General features: G+C 37.7%; 2 protein-coding genes and 1 long non-coding RNA gene across 5 annotated transcripts in view; 1 reads left to right on the forward strand and 2 right to left on the reverse strand.

The window, feature by feature from the left end:
* The window catches only part of LOC134287952 (uncharacterized), a 746,963-nt gene that overhangs the window by 316,988 nt on the left and 409,362 nt on the right, over positions 1-20,613 (reverse strand). The window lies entirely within an intron of this gene.
* Positions 1-20,613, reverse strand: part of LOC109401384 (START domain-containing protein 10) — a 92,102-nt gene that overhangs the window by 1,083 nt on the left and 70,406 nt on the right. For all 3 annotated transcript variants that reach the window (XM_062851272.1, XM_062851270.1, XM_062851271.1), the window contains exons 3-4: positions 17,017-17,155; positions 16,672-16,942 (exon numbers count right to left, since the gene is read on the reverse strand). In XM_062851272.1, coding sequence (XP_062707256.1) covers positions 16,672-16,942; positions 17,017-17,155 — 410 coding nt within the window. The remainder of the gene's footprint in view (positions 1-16,671; positions 16,943-17,016; positions 17,156-20,613) is intronic.
* The window catches only part of LOC109432867 (phosphopentomutase), a 132,244-nt gene that overhangs the window by 53 nt on the left and 111,578 nt on the right, over positions 1-20,613 (forward strand). The window lies entirely within an intron of this gene.

The raw sequence follows: 20,613 nt of genomic DNA on the forward strand, positions 1-20,613 counted from the left end.
TTCAGTTGTCTTTATTAACGTTCCGTAACTCGAGCGGTGGACTACCTGCGTCAGCACCACGCTAATGCTAAGTGCAAAAAGCGAGATTTTTTCAACGTGTTGTACAAAATACAACAGCGCAATCGTTCGAGGGTTAAAGAGACTTTCAGCCCTTAGCTGGTTCGTCTCTCTTCAATTAAATAAAATCTAACTGTCACGACCTAATGCCAAGTGCCGTGAGGACCCGTATAACTGAAGTGATGAACGCGTGGATATTCAGCACGAACATACTTAGCTTGTTGGATCTGATTCCCCTGCTACGTAACAAACTTCCCGATTTAAAAAAAAATCAAGAAAAGATAGACTACAATCAAATAAAAATGCCACCTCAAATTATCTGGAATAAGTTCCGCTGGGACCTCTACTTTGTTTAAAGACTAGAACTGTCCTCAAAGAGGCCACGATGAAACCTGTCACCTGACAGCCACTTGACTTCCTATCTTTTTTTACTTATTCTTTCTAAATCAAAAAGAATGATAATGCACTTCAATTTTTTGACTGGTAATCAACAAACTTTGCTGATTTTTTGAGCTGGTTGAGTTCAGCAATACAAATAGCTGATACATAATTAGCCTTCTCTCTCGTTTGTCGGGTGAAGATCACTGCGTCTAGATTTTAGAACTATTGTGATATACCCTTTTGCTGTGAGGTACGCAAGTTATCTCAGTAACATATTTGTCACTGAGATACCTTGGTATCGACTGAACTCAAGACCATCTATTATTGATGAATAGAGATCCTGAGTTACAGTATGTGACTCCCCCATTCTGGCGAGACTAGCTTTATGAAGCCAACCACGTCCTTGGGAGATAAGATCCATATGTCAGCAGGCCCTAAAAAGGGCTTGCTGAGAACTTTGAACCTACGTTGAGTGAGTGCACTGCAATAGCAGAGGATGTGTTCTGATGTTTCCCTCTCCTCGTCACAGAAGCGGCAATTTGAGGTTTGGATTGCTCCGATCTTTTGTAGATGGTATCTGCAGGGGCAGTGTCCAGTTATTAGACCGGTGTAGATGTTGAGATTCCTTTTATTGAGACCTAATAGTTGTTGGGTTTTCTTGGGGTTTATCGTTACGAGCCTTTTAGATTGGCTCGTATGGGGAAGTGCATTCCAGTTTGATGTGATTCGACTGACCATATATTTGTTCAGTTCCATTTTTACAGAGCAGTCTGAGATCCCGCAGAAGGGCTCAGGGCCAATGAACCTTTCATTAGATCCATTTCTGGCTAGCTCATCAGCAATCTCGTTTCCCTCTAGACCCGTATGTCCTGGGATCCAATATAGGTAGACTCGATTGCGTATGGATAAGTTTTTCAAAGCCAGAATGCATTCCCACACTAGCTTTGAGTTACAAGTGTAGTTATTCAGCGACTTAAGTGCCGCTTGGCTGTCAGAGAAAATACATATTTTTGCAAACCTATACTTTCTCCTCAGGCATAATAACACGCATTCTAATATTGCATATATTTCCGCCTGAAATACTGTGGGCCACTGTCCTAAGTGGACAGAGATTTTTGTTCTAGGGCCATAGATTCCGGAGCCTGTCAGATTATTCATTTTCGAACCATCTGTGAAGAAATTTATTGAGCCTGTTGGAACGCTGGGTCCACCTCCTTCCCACTCCTGGCGGGAAGGAATGAGTACATCGTAAGGTAAGTCATAATTGGCTACCGTTTCCATCCAGTCACTACAAATTCCTATTGCGGGATTTATGGCAAATTCATTTAATATGCTGAGGTGACCCGTAAGGTCTCCAATTAGCCTTATTTTCGATTTGCTGAATCATTCTGCAGTTTGGCAGATAACACTAGTTTACAGCGTTTTTGAACTCGGTTAGCTGATGATCGTTTTTGGTGTAGAATCATGCCCTGAGTTCGAAAACGCGAAGAAAAAAATTACAGTAGAGCGGATTTTTTTTCGACTTTCCATACAAGGTTGATGATTTGAAATCGATTTTTGTTCTATTTTTAAGCAAAGTCGCTCACTTCACACATTTCATTCTCCATAATCAATGCTCCGATTGAGCTGAATTTTTTACTGTGACTCGCCTACATATGATATGTCAAATAAACGTTGAGAAAGATTTTTTTAAACTGTATTTTTCTTATTGAAAAAAAAATACATTTTTTTCTCATATTTTTGAAAATTTTGCTAAAATTTTAGGAGATTTTCCCCAAAACTCGCCAATATCTTAAATTTCATCAATCTGAAGCAAAACCTGCATTCAGATGATCGAATTGTATTATATTCAGCTTTTAATTTATGGAAAAAGATTTAAAATTTGTTGAACAAAACGCAAGATATTTGAATTTGATTAAATTCCATGTTTTAAAAAGTTGTAAAACTCGATATTGAGCTAAAACTTAAAAACTGTTCTACTTTAAATTTTTTGAAGCACGGTTTCGAAATCAGCGCTAAATTATGCTTCAAAAATTTTGGTCGTTGACATAAGTTCACCACTTTCATTTTATTTTGTAAACTAGTGTAATCAGCAACGCCTTGCTGAAATGCAGCATAATTTTACTAAAAGTTCAGCAAAATCTATTGCTGTTTTTATTTGTGCTTTATTTCGCCGATCTACTGAAAGACCTCGGGTTCGGCATCGTAGCGCTGCAGGATGTGTGTTAAACAGGATCCATGATGCGAGGGTTTAGAGGTAATCATACCAACTACCAGAGTTGCGGCAACACACGTGAGCTGGAAGCAGCTTTTATCGTGATGGGCGATATGCAGAGGCGCGTGATCGGTTGGTGGCCGATCGACGAAAGAGTGTGGGTGCTGGTAGAGGATCAAGGGCCGCACCTTTTTCCAACACGGCCTCCCTTATCGTTACACCTGGAGATCCCCACAGCAGACGGAATCGCAAATCGACCACGCTCTGATTGACGCAGATTTGTGTAACACCGGATCAGTACATTTTTTGTGTTGATCCAGTCGTACACAAATATGAGTGAAAAATCCTTTGTCTTTTTGCTCGCTGCGTGAAAGTTACTCGTGCGCTGTGTTGTTTCATTTAAGGGTGCTGTAGAGGACTGCTGGAGAACCGTAAAAGCAGCCATCAACGACGAAGCCGAGAGCACCATCGGGTACGTGAGGAATTCCACGGAGTCATGTCAGTCGATCCTGAGCGACCATTTCAAAAATATCTGAAACTTTGCACAGTTTTTCATTTTCATATAAATCACCATTTTTTGATATTAAACCTTCATATTCACTCACGACTAACTTTTCAAAAGGGTGTATGCGAAAATAGTTCTAAAATATTCTAAAAGCTGTACAGCAAAAACGGATTGTTCGATTGTTATAAATTTTTCAGCAAAGTTAGATAACTAAATGATGATTCCTTAGAAAATATACACTGTAAAAAATTTCTTTTTCTACTTTGAAAAAATATGATATTTGTCACAAAAACTCAAATATCTCAAAACCCTATCTTTTTACCAACTTCAATTTTTTAGGGGAAATGGCCCATTATATCAGCTATCTACCATAAAATTTTGGTGATGGTAAACTGATAAACAAAAAAGTTATGACATTTCAAACATTTCACAATTTTTACATTTAGTAACAAAAAAAATTTTTTTTCTGTGTAAATTATTTCGAGAATTATATTTTGATGCTGATTTTATTGTAAAGGCTACCGCCTGAATTAAACAAGTTGTTTTCATGATACTTTAGTTTGATTATTCGTAATTACTATAGTATCTATTTGAAACTTAGACGCGATCCAGTGTTGTGATCAAAAATATTGAGATTGTCATACTTTTTATTGTACGTGACTGGTGAAAAAATCCCTTGATAGTGTTGAAAAGCTGTTGATTATAAGAAAAATGGAATTGAATTTATTTTTAAGACAAAAGCTGTATAATAAAAGTTTTTTTATACGCGTATACGTCTAGTTTATCCGCAAAAAAAATCCCTCTTACACACTTATTTCTGAATTGCCTGTTCGGTACTTTTTTGACGAGATTATAACAGCAGTACGATCTCGGTAGTTTCGGTAATCGATTTTACTGAGGCTCAGTAAAACAACTGTCAAAATCGTATGGAAAAGGTAAACAATGCATTTTTGCTGAACGAGTTCGGTGCTCAGCAGTTTTAATCTCGTCAAAAAATTACCGAACTCGGTAATCAAAATTAAGTGTGTAGAGAACAGACTTTATGATCGGAAGAATGCGAGTAACTTCAACAACAACAAATGCATAAGAGGTACATACCACAGACAAACAGACGAAACGCCTAGAACAATTTTAGTGAAAATTCATCGCCCAGTTCACACTATCACCACCTGGTGGAAATGTTTCACGAAACACTGCGTTGTGCAATATCGTCATCAGAAGGCGCTAGTGTGAAACGTCAAACGCAAAGAAAAACGATGGGCGCTCTTCTTGTTATGAAAGCCACAACCAAGATTCAAAATGATCGTTGAAGGCGTGGTCAATGAAAATTTCGCCAGTGTTACGTTTGTTTGTCTGTATACATACCTGACAATGCTCACGAAAAAAACAAAAAAATACTACCGCTATGAATATTAAAAATTGTATAGTATTTTTTTTCTTCAGCCACCAACACCAAACAAGTAAGTTAAAATTAATAAGTGATTTTGTTTATTATAATCTAACGAACAAGATGAACAGTCGCTTTCTCAAAGGTCTTCAACTCAACGCTCTCTTGTAGACCGTTTGATGAAAAAAAATGTTCAAAAGAGTTACGAAATCTCACCGAAAGCACCATAGATAAACTGAAAGAGACTGGTTATGCCCAAATGTCCACATTGTGTACAAAATTACGCATTTGCACGTCCTGCCGTCTAGAATTTGACAAACGAGCCATCTGTATATCATCGGTAAAGCAGGGCGCAGGAAGTTCGAAAACGACAACAACTGAGAAATTGCCATCAGCGACATCTGTTTAAACAATTTAATTACGCCCCTTTTCAAAAATGCCCTGTAATATTCTTCAACATCTATACCCATTTCAATATTTTTAACGTTGCAAAACACGCTTTCAACATTAATCTTGAAGAAGAGGGAAAACACTTGTCCTCAAATGTAACAGCAAATTAATGAATAAACGACTAATGCGCGGAGGGCGTGATAAAATCGGAACATTACGGTACATAGTATATTATATTATATGTATATATAATATATAATAAAAACAACTTGTTTTACTCACGCAAGGCCATTAACAATAAAATCAGCATCAAACTTCAATTTCCGGCCGAAATAATTTACACTAAAAAAAATTATTACTAAATGTGAAAATTGTGAAATGTTTGAATTGTCATAACTTTTTTGTTTATTTTCATGGTAGATTGCTAATACAATGGACCGTTTTCTCTAAAAAATTACGTTGGTAAAAAGATAGGGTTTTGAGATATTTGAGTTTTTGTGACAAAAATGATATTTTTTAATGTTAAAAAAGATTTTTTTCACAGTGTATATTTTCTTAGGAATCGCCATTTAGTTATCTAACTTTGCTGAACAATAAAATCAGCATCAAATCGCGATTCCCGGCCGAAATAATTTACACAGAAAAATTGTTTTTACTAAATGTAAAAATTGTGAAATTTTTGAAATGTTATAACTTTTTTGTTTATTAGTTTACCATCACCAAATTTTTATGGTAGATTGCTAATACAATGGACCGTTTTCCCTAAAAAATTCAAGTTGGTAAAAAGATAGGGTTTTGAGATATTTGAGTTTTTGTGACAAAAATGATGTTTTTCAATGATAAAATAGATTTTTTTTCACAGTGTATATTTTCTTAGAAATCACCATTTAGCTATCTAACTTTGCTGAAAAATTCATAACAATCGAACAATCCGTTTTTGCTGTGCATATTTTTGAATATTTTTAACCATTTTCACATACACCCTTTTGAAAAGTTAGTCGTGGCTCTAAATAAAAATTTGATATCGAAAAATGGCGATTTAGATGGAACTGAATAACTGTGCAAAGTTTCAGTTCAATAGAAAATCATGAATTAAAAATTTTCCTTAATTTTGATGCTGTTGCTTGGAATCGCTCACGTGGAAAAGAGTCGACGAAGAAATGGTTCGACGAGGAGTGCAGAGCGGTTTTGGAGGAGAAGAACACAGCATGGACGGTAATGTTGCAGCAAGGAACCCGGCAGAACGTGGAACGTTACAAACAGAAGCGGAAACAGCAGGCCTCCCTCTTTCGAAAAAAAAAACGCTGCCTGGAAGGAGTGGACTGCGAGGAAATGGAACTGATATGCCGTTCACATGAAACAATGAAGTTCTACGAGTAGCTCAAAGCATCCCGCAACGGATTCGTGCCGCGAGCCGAAATATGCAGGGATCAGGACAGAGGTCTCTTGACGAACGGACGTGAGGTGATCGAAAGGTGGAAGCAGCACTTTGACGAGCACCTGAACGGCGTAGAGGACGTAGGCACGAGAGATCAAGACAACAGAGTGAACGACGACGCCCGTGCAGCAGAGGACCAAATGAGCCGACTCCCACGCTGAGGGAAGTTAAAGATGCCATTCACCTGCTCAAAACCAACAAATCAGCTTGTAAGGATAGTATCGCAGCTGAACTCGTCAAAATTGGCCTAGTAAACCTGGCCACCTGTCTGCACCGGTTTATAGTCAGGATTTGGGAAACCGAACAGCTTCCGGAGGAGTGGAAGGAAGGGGTTACCTGTCACATTGACAAGAAAGGCGACCATTTGGAATATGAGAACTTTAGAGCGATCACCATTTTGAATGCTGCCTACAAAGTGCTATCCCAGATCATCTTCCGTCGTCTGTCACCTAAAACGAATGAGCTCGTAAGAAGTTTACAAGCCGGCTTCATCGACGGTCGGTCGACAACGGACCAGATCTTCACCGACCCCCCCCCCCCCCCCCAAATGCCGTGAATACCAGTTCCCATCACCTGTTCATCGACTTCAACGCGGCATACGACAGTATTAACCGCAGAGAGCTATGGAGAATCATGGACGAGAATGGCTTTTCTGGGAAACTGACTAGACTGATTAAAGCAACGATGGACGGTGTCCAAAACTGCATAAGGGTTTCGGATGAACTATCCAGTTCATTCGAATCTCACCGGGGACTTCGACAAGATGACGGACTCTTATGCCTACTCTTCAACATTGCTCTGGAAGGTGTGATGCGACGAGCCGTGCTCAACAGCCGGGGAACGATTTTCACAAAATCCCGTCAATTTGTGTGCTTTGCGGACGACATGGACATTAGTTCTGGAGATAAAACATGGCCAAACATGTCTAAAGGTCCTATCTGCAGAAGAGAGGCTCGCTTTGATTTCCCTCTCTTTCGTTAATATCTCAGCTGTTTATTTGTATTATGATTGTCTCCTTGCATTGAATGATGGTCAAAACAATTGTATTTTGATTTGTACTGCAAAAATAGTTGAAAAGTGTACCAATACATTGCAATAATTAAAAGAGAAAGTGGACAAAGAGAGCCTCTCAAATGCAGATAGGACCTATTGAAATGGTTGGCCTGATTGGGAACAGTGGCAGAACTGTACACCCGCCTGAAATTCGAAGCAGCAAAGGTCGGACTGTTGGTGAATGCGTCCAAAACAAAGTACATGCTGGCAGGCAGAACCGAACAAGACCGGGTCCGTCTAGGTAGTAATATGACGATAAACGGGAATACCGTGACCGGCCCTAATTCTGCGCAGTCCCTAATTCGGCGCACTTTCTCGAATATACCACAAAATCGCGGACCCTAGTTCAATATTAGCTTCAAATATTTTTTTTGAATATTGTTTCAATAGTAATGAAAAAGTTTGTGAAGAAAAATTTTTCATATCAACGATCATTATTTAATAAAAAAAAAAATGATGTTGCAAGTATTGTAAATTGCCTGAAATCTGTGTCCGTTAGCGAAACTGCTAAAAAGTTGCATCATGAGCTGAAGCATTTTACGACATAAATAATGAAGAGAATGTCTGCTTTTCCATGCGCATCCTGTACTGCTGTCTTCGAGGAATCAGAATCGGCAAAAAACAATTGAGTTTTCTTCTTCTTTTTTTAATCTTCTTGTTCTTCTTAGGTGCGCAGAATTAGGAACCGGTATTATATGGTGGTCCTAATTCTGCGCAGACATTTCAACACTAAGTTTTGAACATATAATTAATAAACAAACATCATATAAATGCCACCATAGTTAAAACTAGGATATTCTATGTTTCTAGCAATCCGGTGACAGTAATTAAAAGAGACGCGGACACCGTCTTCAGCCAGAGGCTCTACAGACTGAATGAAACTAAACACTAGACAAGGGACACACGGAGCATGCACCAGTGGATACGGAGAAGAAACTATTCTCACGAAAAGTTTCATCGCCCGGAGCGGGAATCGAACCCTCACCCCATTGCATGGTGCGATTAGAAGCTTGGTGACCCTAACCGCACGGCTACGAGGCTCAACAAGTTAGTTTATGAACTTTGAAGGCTAATTTACGATTTTTGAATTTTTGATCTGACAGTTCGACCAGAATAACCACTTGTTTTAAACATTTGCTATCAACCTAGGGGAAAATTTTATGGATTCATGCAGCATTCGTCAAATGCGATATATGATGTGAGTTTACATGGAATTTTCTTGAACAGTGGAAACCCTGGAGTTAGACATGAAAGAAGTCTCAGTTTGCAAACAAAGATTGTGCCACCTTGTCATGGCGAAAATGTTTATATTGCCTTTAGAAATGAAAGTAAATTTTACTAAAATGTGCGTATGCGAATAATCAAAAAGCTTTACGTAGTAGTATTCGATAATGCTACAAAATCCTTTTGTGTATTATTTTAAAATTCCCTTTGCTTAGTAATCAAAGTAGGTAGTATCAATGTTGAGGACGTACAAAGTTCCAATATGGTTGTAATGTCGAATAAAGTTGAAAATGAAGAATTCAATTGAATTTCATCTATGAATCTTGCTCTCATTACAATATGTTATCTTTTTAGAGTTTTTCCCATGTGCGCAGAATTAGTAACATTAGTGCGCAGAATAAGGAACATTCCAAAAAAGGGTGCGCAGAATTAGGAACAGAGACACACTTTAGAATTTTCATGATTTTACATATAAATTGAGTGTTTTGTATAAGAATTATATTTTTCCCTCATTTACAAAGCTAATAACTATGCCCAGTCAAAAATTCAGCCAAATCGGTTCGATTTGGAATTTGTTACAGCTGATTGAAATTGAAAAAGTCTTAGATGCGCAGAATATGGGCCCTCCAAGGTACCTTCGAGGTGGTGGAGGAATTCGTCTATCTCGGATCCTTACTGCGATATGAAAAGCTTCAATCTCACACCAAGTGCGCCATGTACAAAACGCTAATAAGATCGGTGGTCATCTACGGACACGAGACAGGGATCATACTCGAGGAGGACCTGCAAGAACTCGGTGCTAAGGACAATCTCGAGCTCGCTGCACTCTACGACGTACCCAGCATCCAGAAGGTGGCCGAAGTCGGTATCACAAGAAGGCGTAGAGCGCAGACAGCACGATGGGCGGACTAGGTGGAGCATTGGACGTGACCGAGGATGGAGAGCGGCAGCCACAAACCGAGTATTGTGGCGTAGGGTATTGTGGACCGGGCAGGTATTTTGGCCCACCTAGGGAGTTTTATGATATTTATCACATAATCTCTACTAAATCTTGGTAAATTTTTATTGGAACACGAAAAGTATTCAACTATGTGACGAGCTTTATTTTGGATGTCAGTTAAATATGCTGTTCAGTATCCAAAATAGAGAAAATATTTTCACTTCCAATGAAACGCACGGAAAAGCACTAAAAACAAAGAAGGTGACAAATTTGTAGTCGGCTTCGAAGAGGTATTAAATTTTACAAATAAATATTTATTTCATGTGAATGTAGTTAGGGCCTTGTAAGAACTCAAAATAAACTGTTCTTAACCTCGATGTAGCGATAATATTTACTAAAATGGTGGTTTGAAGTATGGCCAAAATATGTTCAACATAACAAGATGTGGACATATTTTGGATCACCTGTAAGATCCATCTCTCCAGTTTCTTCTAAAGGGAGAAAATATTCATGCCAATGTAATGTACTCTAAGAACAGATTAATAGAATAAGTTGGGACCTCCCGTGATCTGGGTTGTTATACGTTTATTTTACAATGAGATTGTTGTGGGTTCGATTTGTTCTAACAACTTTTCGCCAAGTTAAAAATTTCGATTCGATTTGTGTAATAAAAACTTTTCAACAAGTTGAAATTTTCAGGTGTTCAGTCATCCAGTTTAGAAAAGTTGTCCTTCTCGACAATCAGTTGATGACTGAGACAATGTGTTATCTAATATAATATTTGACAATTTACGTATCATTCAAATTACTTTATTTTTGATGGCCTTTCCACTCATTACAATATGCGTGGAACGCCTTTATATTTAGCAAAATCACTAGACTTTCACACTTCTATGAAGCGTTACGTAAATTTATGCATGGTGACTGACGCCATGCAATAGTTAATAAATACACGTTTTGCGTAACATTTTTTTTTATGAAACATCATACTACAATGCGTAAAAACTGGCAATTGCAACAAAATTTCATCTTTTTTCATCGTTACGTAATTTTTAAACGTTCCCTGTCTCAAAAAATGAATAGAAAAGATGTAAACTTCACGTAGTTTTAACTATGTTTAAATTTTTGCTTTCACTTCATCAATCAATTGAAGTTTAATTTGGTGGGCCAAAATATGTGCACTTGGTGGTCCAAAAAAGAAGCCCGAGATCCTTCACGAGTTTTGATATTTCTTGTATTTACTACAACACTTTTGAGTTCTGTTTGGCATAGTACATAATGCCTACTGAAATTATCCATATTTTGAAGTGAGAACTTTCTTTTTCCGCTGAATTGTTCCTCTACTTCCTAAAGGGGTCCAAAATACTTCCCTTACCCTACTTATGTTGATTTAGTCTTATCTTAAATATGATGTTGAGCAAATAAATGTATGTATGTACCATATTGTTAGAAAAATTTCTAACAAAAGATGTGAATAGAAGATTAACATCGGCATGAACAACAACTAACAACTTCGCCGAAAACACCATCTTCAAAATTATGTATTACCTGAAATTGGGCTCATAAACCGTAATTATATGTAATCTTCCCGAACAAAGTACTATAACTGACCAGTACCTAACTGATAACTAGTGTTCGTTCCAGAACTTATTTGACAAATTTATGTTATCAACTTGATAATTCATGTTACCATACCTATCAAACTAGGGCATCATCGTCAACAACAACAGCGGAAGTTAGTTTTCAATGACCGTTGCACATATCTTTCTAATAACAAAAATAGTTTTCAATTGGAAAAATTGCTTGGTGTTCAAAAGTTATTATCAGGGTACCTTTGATGATACCATAATGATATCACAGGTATAGAGTAAAGTGGGGCAAAAGTTCGAATGGGGCAAGAGTTTCTTTTGAAGTTTTCGAGCTTAATTCCAATGATATCTTTTGGGTGTCAAGGTTGTTCGATGCTTTTTTGAAAAAGAGTCTTTCACTCCAAAAATTATGAAAATTGATCAATATTTCGAAAAGTTATAACAAAATGTTGGTTTTTAAAGAAAAAATTGTAATATGCGATGGTCCTTCCAACGCATGGAATGGAATTGTAATGAAATCGAATTCGATATTTTATTTTGGGGCGTATCTTGGTATATTTTGAAGATGCTTTAGCATGTATAACTTTTTTCAAAAAAGTTTTGGAAATCATTTTTTACACATAGTGGGGCAATAGTTCGAATTGTGGGGCAAGAGTTCGAGTCATGTGGCAACTTTAGGTAAAACCCCAAAATTCTGCAAAATGTACATATTATCTCTAAAAATGATGGAATTAGTGAGAAAATTCGATCGAAGCTGAAAAAAAGATGTTCTTTTATCTGAATTTGGCGGAAAACGACTAATTTTTGGTGAAGTAAATTTAACCCTGATTTGGGTAAAATCCAGATCGAACTTTAAAGTGTATTCCAATTCCAACATCAAATATTTATTGGTTTTAGGTGTTCCAATTACCAAAGTGTCGAAATAGTGTGCTACGGATAGCAGAATACCACAAACACGAGATTCGAACTTTTGCCCCAGTGGTGGGGCAAGAGTTCGAATTAGACACACACATACAAAAAGTGTTGTAACTCAAAATTGAAAAGACATTTGGCGTAACTTTGTTCAGCAAAATTTTAGCTGATGGATGGTATTCAGCATGACCATGCTGAGGGTGACGGGTTCGATTCCCGGTCGGTCCAGGATCTTCTCGTAAAGGAAATTTCCTTGACTTCCTTGGGCATAGAGTATCTTCGTGCCTGCCACACGATATACACATGCAAAATGGCCATTGGCAGAGGAAGCTCTCAGTTAATAACTGTGGAAGTGCTCATAGAACACTAAGCTGAGAAGCAGGCTTTGTCCCAGTGAGGACGTTACGCCAAGAAGAAGAAGAAGAAGAAGAAGAAGAAGGATGGTAGAATCACCACACGGTATTCATTAATTTTTATCTGCTTCGATTTCTTGAAAATAATTGAATTTTCAACTAGGATCGAACTTTTGCCCCACCTTACTCTACTTGGTTGATATCATGTTTGTTATGTTGCTTGCTTATTCAGCCAAAATGAGAAAAAAATGTAGTTAATTATTTTTTATATCAGATAACACAGTATGTTATATCGGGTTCTTATGAAACTTTGCTCGGGTTTACAGCATCATTTGCACTACCTAGTGAGCCAATTCTACATCAAATTGTTCACCATGTATTAAATATAGATCTTCTGAACAACTTCTTCGAGGATAGAATGGTAAAATTGTGTAGTTCTCAAACTATCCATCACAAAAGTCCTAGTTGATAATTTTAGACGATGTTTGCAAGAGCATATACTTATCACTTTCAATTTGTGTACTTAGTGCTAACGTAAGAACAAACACGAAAATCACGAAACGCGACGCGAGATAAGACACGACACTTATGGTTCTTACAATCGTCAAAATAATTAAAAAATTACCTTAATGCCGACCGGTTTCAGGCTCGATGCAGCCCATCTAGAGTAATGCGGGGCAAAAGTTCGCAGTGGGTCTTTTTCTGAGCATGAGTTAAGAACCCAAACAAATCTGTATGGGTTCGACACATAATCAGGTCACATACTCGTCAATAAAAATTGGAGCGATTTCGTTATGGTTTGGCAGAGTTATGCGAAAAAATGTGTTTCTAGGTGCTTTGATTGAATTTTTGGACCTATTGGAATAATAATTTGTAGTAACAGGAAGAAGAAGAATCTCATAACCTCTCGATGTCGGAGAATCGTTATTCCATAGTAGTTCGCGAGGTGCACTCGTATAAACAATAAGCTACTAGTGCTTCTTGCAGAAAGCGACATAGTTAAAACCTCGACAATGGGGCAAAAGTTCGCAGTAGCTGTGGGGCAAAAGTTCGCACTAGATTTCTGAGTCCAGTACAGTGGTGTTCAGGCTGGAGGATACCGCGGGCCAAATTTGCAATTCGTGATCGACCTGCGGGCCGCATAAAACATCGATGTACAAAAACAACAAAAAGAACAATTCTAAAGCATATTTATTAAAAATCTGAACTGTTCAATTTAGATTCATAAGTTTGGTTGAGCAAAACGTTTGAGCTTTAAATTGAAATTCAAACGGACAATTTAGAAGTTACCCCTAGAATTGCCTTGAAGCCACTTCAAGAACTTGTCAAGCAGCTTTTACAAGAATTTCTTTTGAATCCCTCCAAAAAGGTTTGCTGGATTTTCTCCTGAAATTTCTTGTGGAGTTGCTCCAGAAGGTTTTCGAGAAATTTCTTAAAGTTTCTTTTAGTTTTTCTAGAATTTTCTTTGAACACCTCCAAGAACTCCTCTTTGATTTACCTTTTGAACTGCTCTCAAGTTACTTCAGGAATTCCTCATTAATCGTTTCCAAGAATTTCTCCTAGAATAGCTTCCGAATTTTTCCAAAAAAATTCCAGGAGTTTCTTGAAGATTTTAGTAAATTCTTTCCATGAGTCTCTTCTGAAGTTGATGAAATACTACATCATTAAATGTCTTCAAAAATTAGATTTTTAACAATTGTTTCCGGAAATTTCTTCAACATTATCTTCTAAGGTTGCTGCATAAAGTTGCTGCAAATTTTTCTCAGGCGTTCTAGGCATCTTTTGTATCTTGATGCAGTTGGTCCTGGAATCTTGTTTGTAGTTTTTCCTGAAAATTTTTGTTGCTCGAGGAATTTATTCTAAAGTTGTTCAAGAAATTTCTGTTTGAGTGCCACCAGAACATTTTTCTAGGAGATGCTCCTATAATTTCCATGCAGTATCGCCACAACTTTCTCATTGAGATTCTTCAGGTTTATTTTCTTAAGAATGATTTGAGTTTCTCCGTATATTTCACTTAGAGTTGCTTAAAAAATTTTTTACAATAATATTTGCTGGAGTTTCTCCAAAAATGTATCCAAAAGTTTCTCCAAAAGGGCACAGGTGACGCTTTATGAATCTTGCCTGAGATTTTTTTTTTAAGATCGTTCAGGAGTTTCGTTTGGACAATTCAAATTGGATTCGTAAGTTTTGTTTCGAAAAATGTGTGAGTCTTATAATAGAAATTTTAACAGTGAAAACCAACCAAGTTGAGATTTGTTGAGAATTTTGTCAAAAATTTCGTGCTTTGTGTTTTTATGTTCTTCGGAAAGGCGAAATGTGAAAAATTTGCTCAGCGTTGCATTGACTGCACTTAAAAACTGCAACAAATTTTTAAATGATTCAAGATCACATTTTAAACAATCATTTAATATGTGTTCAACACTGTGAAAATTGATCAGCTTTTTTTTTTGATTTTTAATAAATTTAACGAGTTATTTCAAATAATCGTTCAAAAATTTCGATTCGTCTTAAAGTACTCCGCGGGCCGCATCTTAAGGCTTGGAGGGCCGCATGCGGCCCGCGGGCCGCAGGATGAGCACCACTGGTCTAGTACATCAATATAATTACAGAATCTTTGAAGCAATGGTAATTTCATATAGAAACTACTATATATGCATAGTATGTGTAGTATGCACCCTGAAATCGTTGCGGCCGAGGGTTTGAACTTAGTTTTGTAAGAAGAATGATTGTAAGGCAAACATTATGTTCACCTATTCAAATCAATAAATGAAAAATGGCTAAATAACATTTTTAAACATTTTCTCCGTCATCCTCGTCGTGTCTTTTCGTATGTTTCTGAAAGTCTTATGTTCATCTACTTTACCGGGGCCTTTCATAGCTTAGTTTGGAAATTCACACTTATAATTCATCACCATACTGACGGAGATAAGATTCGATTACGGTCCCGTTCAACAGTTTTGTTGCATATTTGATTTTTTTCATGTATTTTGTGCAACACGTATCTCTATGATTACCCCACAATGTATTTTGACAACATCACTAACGCTGTAAAAGACAGCTCTTAGTTAATAGTTGTGGAAGTCTTCATAAAACACACTCCTACAAAGCTGAACACCAGGTCGTATTCCAGTTGGGTCGTAATGCTAAGAACAGAAAGAAAAAGATTCCATTGCTAGAGTGAAAAGTCGAACATGAATTAACATGAAATAAATAAACATCACACCAAATAAACTACTCTGTACAAGGTGCGAACTTTTGCCCCCACTATGGGGCAAAAGTTCGCATTGGCGTACTTGTTTTAAAATTGTATTACTAAAACTACAAAAGGAAAGCGAAAAAATCTAGTACTACGTTTTGAAGGCAACATGATAGGCACCCGTTTAACGAAGAAAACGATCTTGTTTTCTTTTCGTTCAATAGTTATTTTGTGAAGTCTGTTAGGTGCGAACTTTTGCCCCGCATTACTCTACGGGACAATGTCCGACTCAGTCGGACATTGTCCCGTAGATGGGCTGCATCGAGCCCGAAACCGGTCGGCATTAAGGTAATTTTTTAATTATTTTGACGATTGTAAGAATCATAAGTGTCGAGCATATACTTATGGTCTTAATATAATATATTATATCACTATCAAGTAGGGGAAAGAGGGGCATAACGCCCCGGCTAAGCATTTGTGGTCATAAACTTCAAATGATGCTTATTTTAAGATCGTATTCGGCCTTGGAGAGCAGTTTACTCCTTCACCTATGAGACTTCAACTTTTGACCCGCGTGCCCACAAAATTTCCCATTCAAAAAAACAATTCAAAAAAGTGTTACTTTTTAGGTGCCGGAAAACTGCAGGAGGCAAAACGCCTTTTTGGATGAGGCAAAATGCCCGCTGGCATTTCCCGCTTTACCTTGTTGTGAAATACCAAGGGGCTCCATCGAACTCTTCCCAGCAGCAAATGAAGGCGTAGGAGGCGCGTGGTAGATTAATGGGTTGATTCCATATAATCAGCGCGCAATGTCTTAATTACTGTGCGCAGCAAATTAGGGAATCTTTCCAAATGTGGAAAATCGTCGTTTTTCACGCTTTTCTTTCGACAATGGCAGCCGTTCTTGGGCTTAACCTGCTCAGTTTGAGTTCTAGTTTGCTTGCATCTAACGGAAACCTCTACAATATGATGAAATCGCGTGAAGGCGTTTTGCCCCCGGGGGGCGTTATGCCCGCAGTTCCCCTACTCACGTCTTCTATCGATATTCTCGGTCCGCTGATCTCCTCCGGGAAGCGCCACGGTTTCCGCAGATGCGGTTGGGTCTGCTTCCAGCCTATGTACCCCAATGCCGCTTTCTTCAGGTCCTTGACCATCCGAGGGCCCAGGGTGTGCGTTACTTTGTTCACCAGCCACGGAGGAAGCGTTCCCTGGGGATCACAGTGCGCCACATATTTCAGTATGCAGCCAGTCTTTGAGTTTTCATTGGTTCTCAGCACGAACCCAGTAATGTAGGACATTGCCCTGCAGAATAAATGGTGGAGAATCAATTGAAATTGGTCATTGGAGGAGGAAATTATTTTCATTTCAGTAATTACCTAACGTATCCCTTTTTGGGAGGATACATTTTATGCGGCACCGAACGGGATAGAAGCATTTGCTCTCCGAGGGGACCGGTGTCCAGCCAAGATCTCTGCAGGACGAAATCCCTGGGTTTCAGCGGGGGAGGGCAGGACACTGCAATTGAATACGAGAAAGGAAATAAAAGATAGAAAAACCATTAACTATCACGGTTGTCTGGTCGTGGTAGGTAGTAGTCGTCTGGCCCATCTAGCAGATATCAATGCTAAAAAACTCATCGATGATTTCAAAACATTTCGTTTCATGACTGTTTCCCCCGGGGGAAACCAATCGTTCATTCTCGAGTTTCCCCCGCGTTGAATGATAGCAAACTTTCATAACGAAGAGATTGGTGCTGGGGAATGATTTTGAATTTCCTGGAATAAAAAGTGACATAAATTGATCGTATTACTTGCTTCTCATGGGCACCTGTGGCATTTCCGTGCGCTGCCATAGACTGATGCGTGTTTTGATAGATTAGGATACATACTTCCTGTGACTTCATCTGATTTTTCGATAAAGACGTGACGTTGCTGTCGCTAGTTAACGGATTTCAGTTACTACTCTTTTGAGAACATTGACAAAGTTATTTTAAATTTAGCTATGTATTATTGATAGTATTAATACTAGACTGAATAAATTTAGTACTGGAAAACAACTTACTAGATTCCCCGCAAAAAATGTGCTGAATTAGCCATAAAAATGCTATAATTTAAAAAAATGGGTTTTGGTTTAGTATTGTTTTCATACACAAGGAATAGAGTAACTTATTCGGCAGTTTTGTTTTCATCATGAGGTGATTCTGTCGTCTAAATTTTCTGAAACTTTGTGCTATAGTTCAGTTTGAGAGGAAAAATTTTGATGCCAACTTTAACGTTTTTTTTAGAAAACACTCTATAACGAAGAGAACAAAGCTACCGAAAACGCATATGTGTAGTGTGAAAATTCATGCAATTTTGCATACAAATTGGGTTATAACATTAACAAGCTGTATCCAAAGAGATGTTGTACCAGTCTAGCAAATACTCCATTAGCAGTGGAGCTATGCGGTTCAAGCACTTTTATTGCCTTTTCCAAGCGATGCGATGGGCTCGAGCCACACAAAAAAGAGAAGCAGGTAGGTACGGAAGGTAACATCATCGACGGTGAATTTTAAAATTGAATATGCAATAAGCGCAGCGTGGTTGTTACATCCATCGTAGAAAGAGCAAAGAGTTACTGCATAGGCAACGATATTGTGAGCCTTGCTGCTGACAGAACTATGCAATATGCATGTTCGTATATTTACGGAAAATTAATAGGAAGTATGGTTGAATGGAGTAGTCTGAAAGGACTGCCATATTTTTTATTGACTTTGTTAAATACAGAACTTGGAACTGAGTGCTCTTATTCTAAATATTTTGGTATAGGTTCACGATTATTACGATTAATTAAAACGATTTATACAATTTCGACTTTTCACAGAGACGAACCAGACAAGGGCTGAAAGTCTTTATAATAAAGATATTAATTAATTAATTAACAATTTCGCCCTGTATTAGAAGGATAGATCAAAAGTTATTCAAACAGATATGAGGGGCCCAGATGCAAAGGGGTATAAGTGACCATTGTGTCGATTTTGAGCAGAGCATATACAAAAATTCTTCAGATTTCAAGCTTTCAGGAACTTTTTTAAGTTTGTTTTTAAGATGTTTGGAAAAATTACAATAAATCGTAAAAAATTGTGTCGATTTTGCAACTCCATACATTTTATATGGGATGAAAAATTGGTGAAAAACTTTAAACCTCATTTACTCGAAAGTGGGTTTTTGTCACTTACACCCCTTTGCTTCTAACCCCCTCATATGTATTAAAATGACAACATGTAACAATGTCGCATGATTGCTAATCTTCGATATAGCTTTGTATAAACGTTTATCGTTTGGTCACAACAGTCTACTAATTTTCTTGTTTCATTTATTTCAGCTGATAAAACAACAAGTTCAAATTGAAAGCTATTAAAACCGTTAATTTTCTTCAATTTCAAACTTTTACAATCAACTCTAATTCCGACTTGTGAACCTGCGAATTACAGCCCTCATCTTTCAAAACTGTCCTCGGCTCGGGTGAGGAATAACCATTTTGTCACGTGCCATCACAATCAACTGCATTACATTTGACATGACGGACGTGCAAATCTGTGAATCAGACACGCACATCCTACTCTTGACACCTCTAGGTGGTTGATGGATGGAAACCGTTTTTATGTTGTTTGCTTAGACTTGCTCTGGAAGCTGTATCCAGGTTTAAACATTTTCTGTTTTCTACAGGAAAGGGTGCTGGAAGACGTGAATAGTTGGAAACGATTGTTCTTTTCATGAAAAGGAAACCGCAACCGATTACCTGCTTCCTGCTAAAAATTTCGTAAAATATTCACAGTAAATGAGAACTGCTGACTGCACTGAATATTCAAAACAACAATTCCACCGTTTTCAATATCACATTTTATCTACTAAGTAATTTTTTATCGACTAGCAACCAATAAAAATGTCAATCTCAGTAGGGTAGAAATCTACTTCGTTATATGCGTTAATTCCCGTCATATCAGATGCAAAATAGCCACTAATTACAAATATTCCAACCAAAATTCGCCAACGACTCATCAGATGGAAGCGAAAAGATGTACATGATCAATAACCACACCTCCTAAAGCACTACAAATCGAAATATTTCGCTAAATTTCACGTTTCAATTTCACTTCACTTATGACTTCTCAATTTTTTTTAGTTTTGTGTTCGCCGGAGGCGCGGATCAAGGCAGCAACTAACTTAGAGAAATTGCTCTTCACCACCGTTCAGTTTTCACTTCACCAGATTAACTTGTTGAACCAACCTTCAACTCACATCCCATAAAAGCTCTGTGGGTCTCCAGTTAGCCTAGTGGTTAAGGCTATGGATCGCCAATCCGGAGACGGCGGGTTCGATTCCCGTACCAGCCGGGAAAATTTTCTCGACTCCCTGAGCATAGTGTATCATTGTACAGTGACCCCACACCGATGAATCACCTTAATTTGTGTACCGTCAAATGGGGTAACTTACAACACTTTTCGACTTTGAAGCAATATCATTGAAAATCTAAACATTTGAAACATCCTGTGAAGCATCGTGTACGCTAATTACCCCGAGTAGAATACTATGCGAAATACATGCTTGTTGCAAGTTTCCCCATCTGTGGGGTAACTTGCAACATAGGACATGAAGCTAAGTTAGCTATCATTAAACAGCACTAACATTCTAGTATTTAGTCGTATTGTAAATTTTTGATGTTATGCATGAAACATACCATGAAAAGATGTACACTAACCAATTGACATATAATTTTTCATGAAAGGATTGATATTAATTGCAAACGAAAGTATATCGTTTAGCAACAGGTCTCACGTCCCTCAAACACAAAATATATTTATGATTCTCGTGACTTAGCACTCATTACAAAATGTCAACAATGATTATTGTCATTTCTTGAAAAGGTAGAGTGAGTCATCTTCAAGTAGTTTTCAGTTTGAAGTGGTGTTTGGCGATTTCAGATAAATTAAC

This window comes from Aedes albopictus, chromosome 2 (genome assembly GCF_035046485.1).
Source record: "Aedes albopictus strain Foshan chromosome 2, AalbF5, whole genome shotgun sequence".
NCBI lineage: Eukaryota > Metazoa > Arthropoda > Insecta > Diptera > Culicidae > Aedes > Aedes albopictus.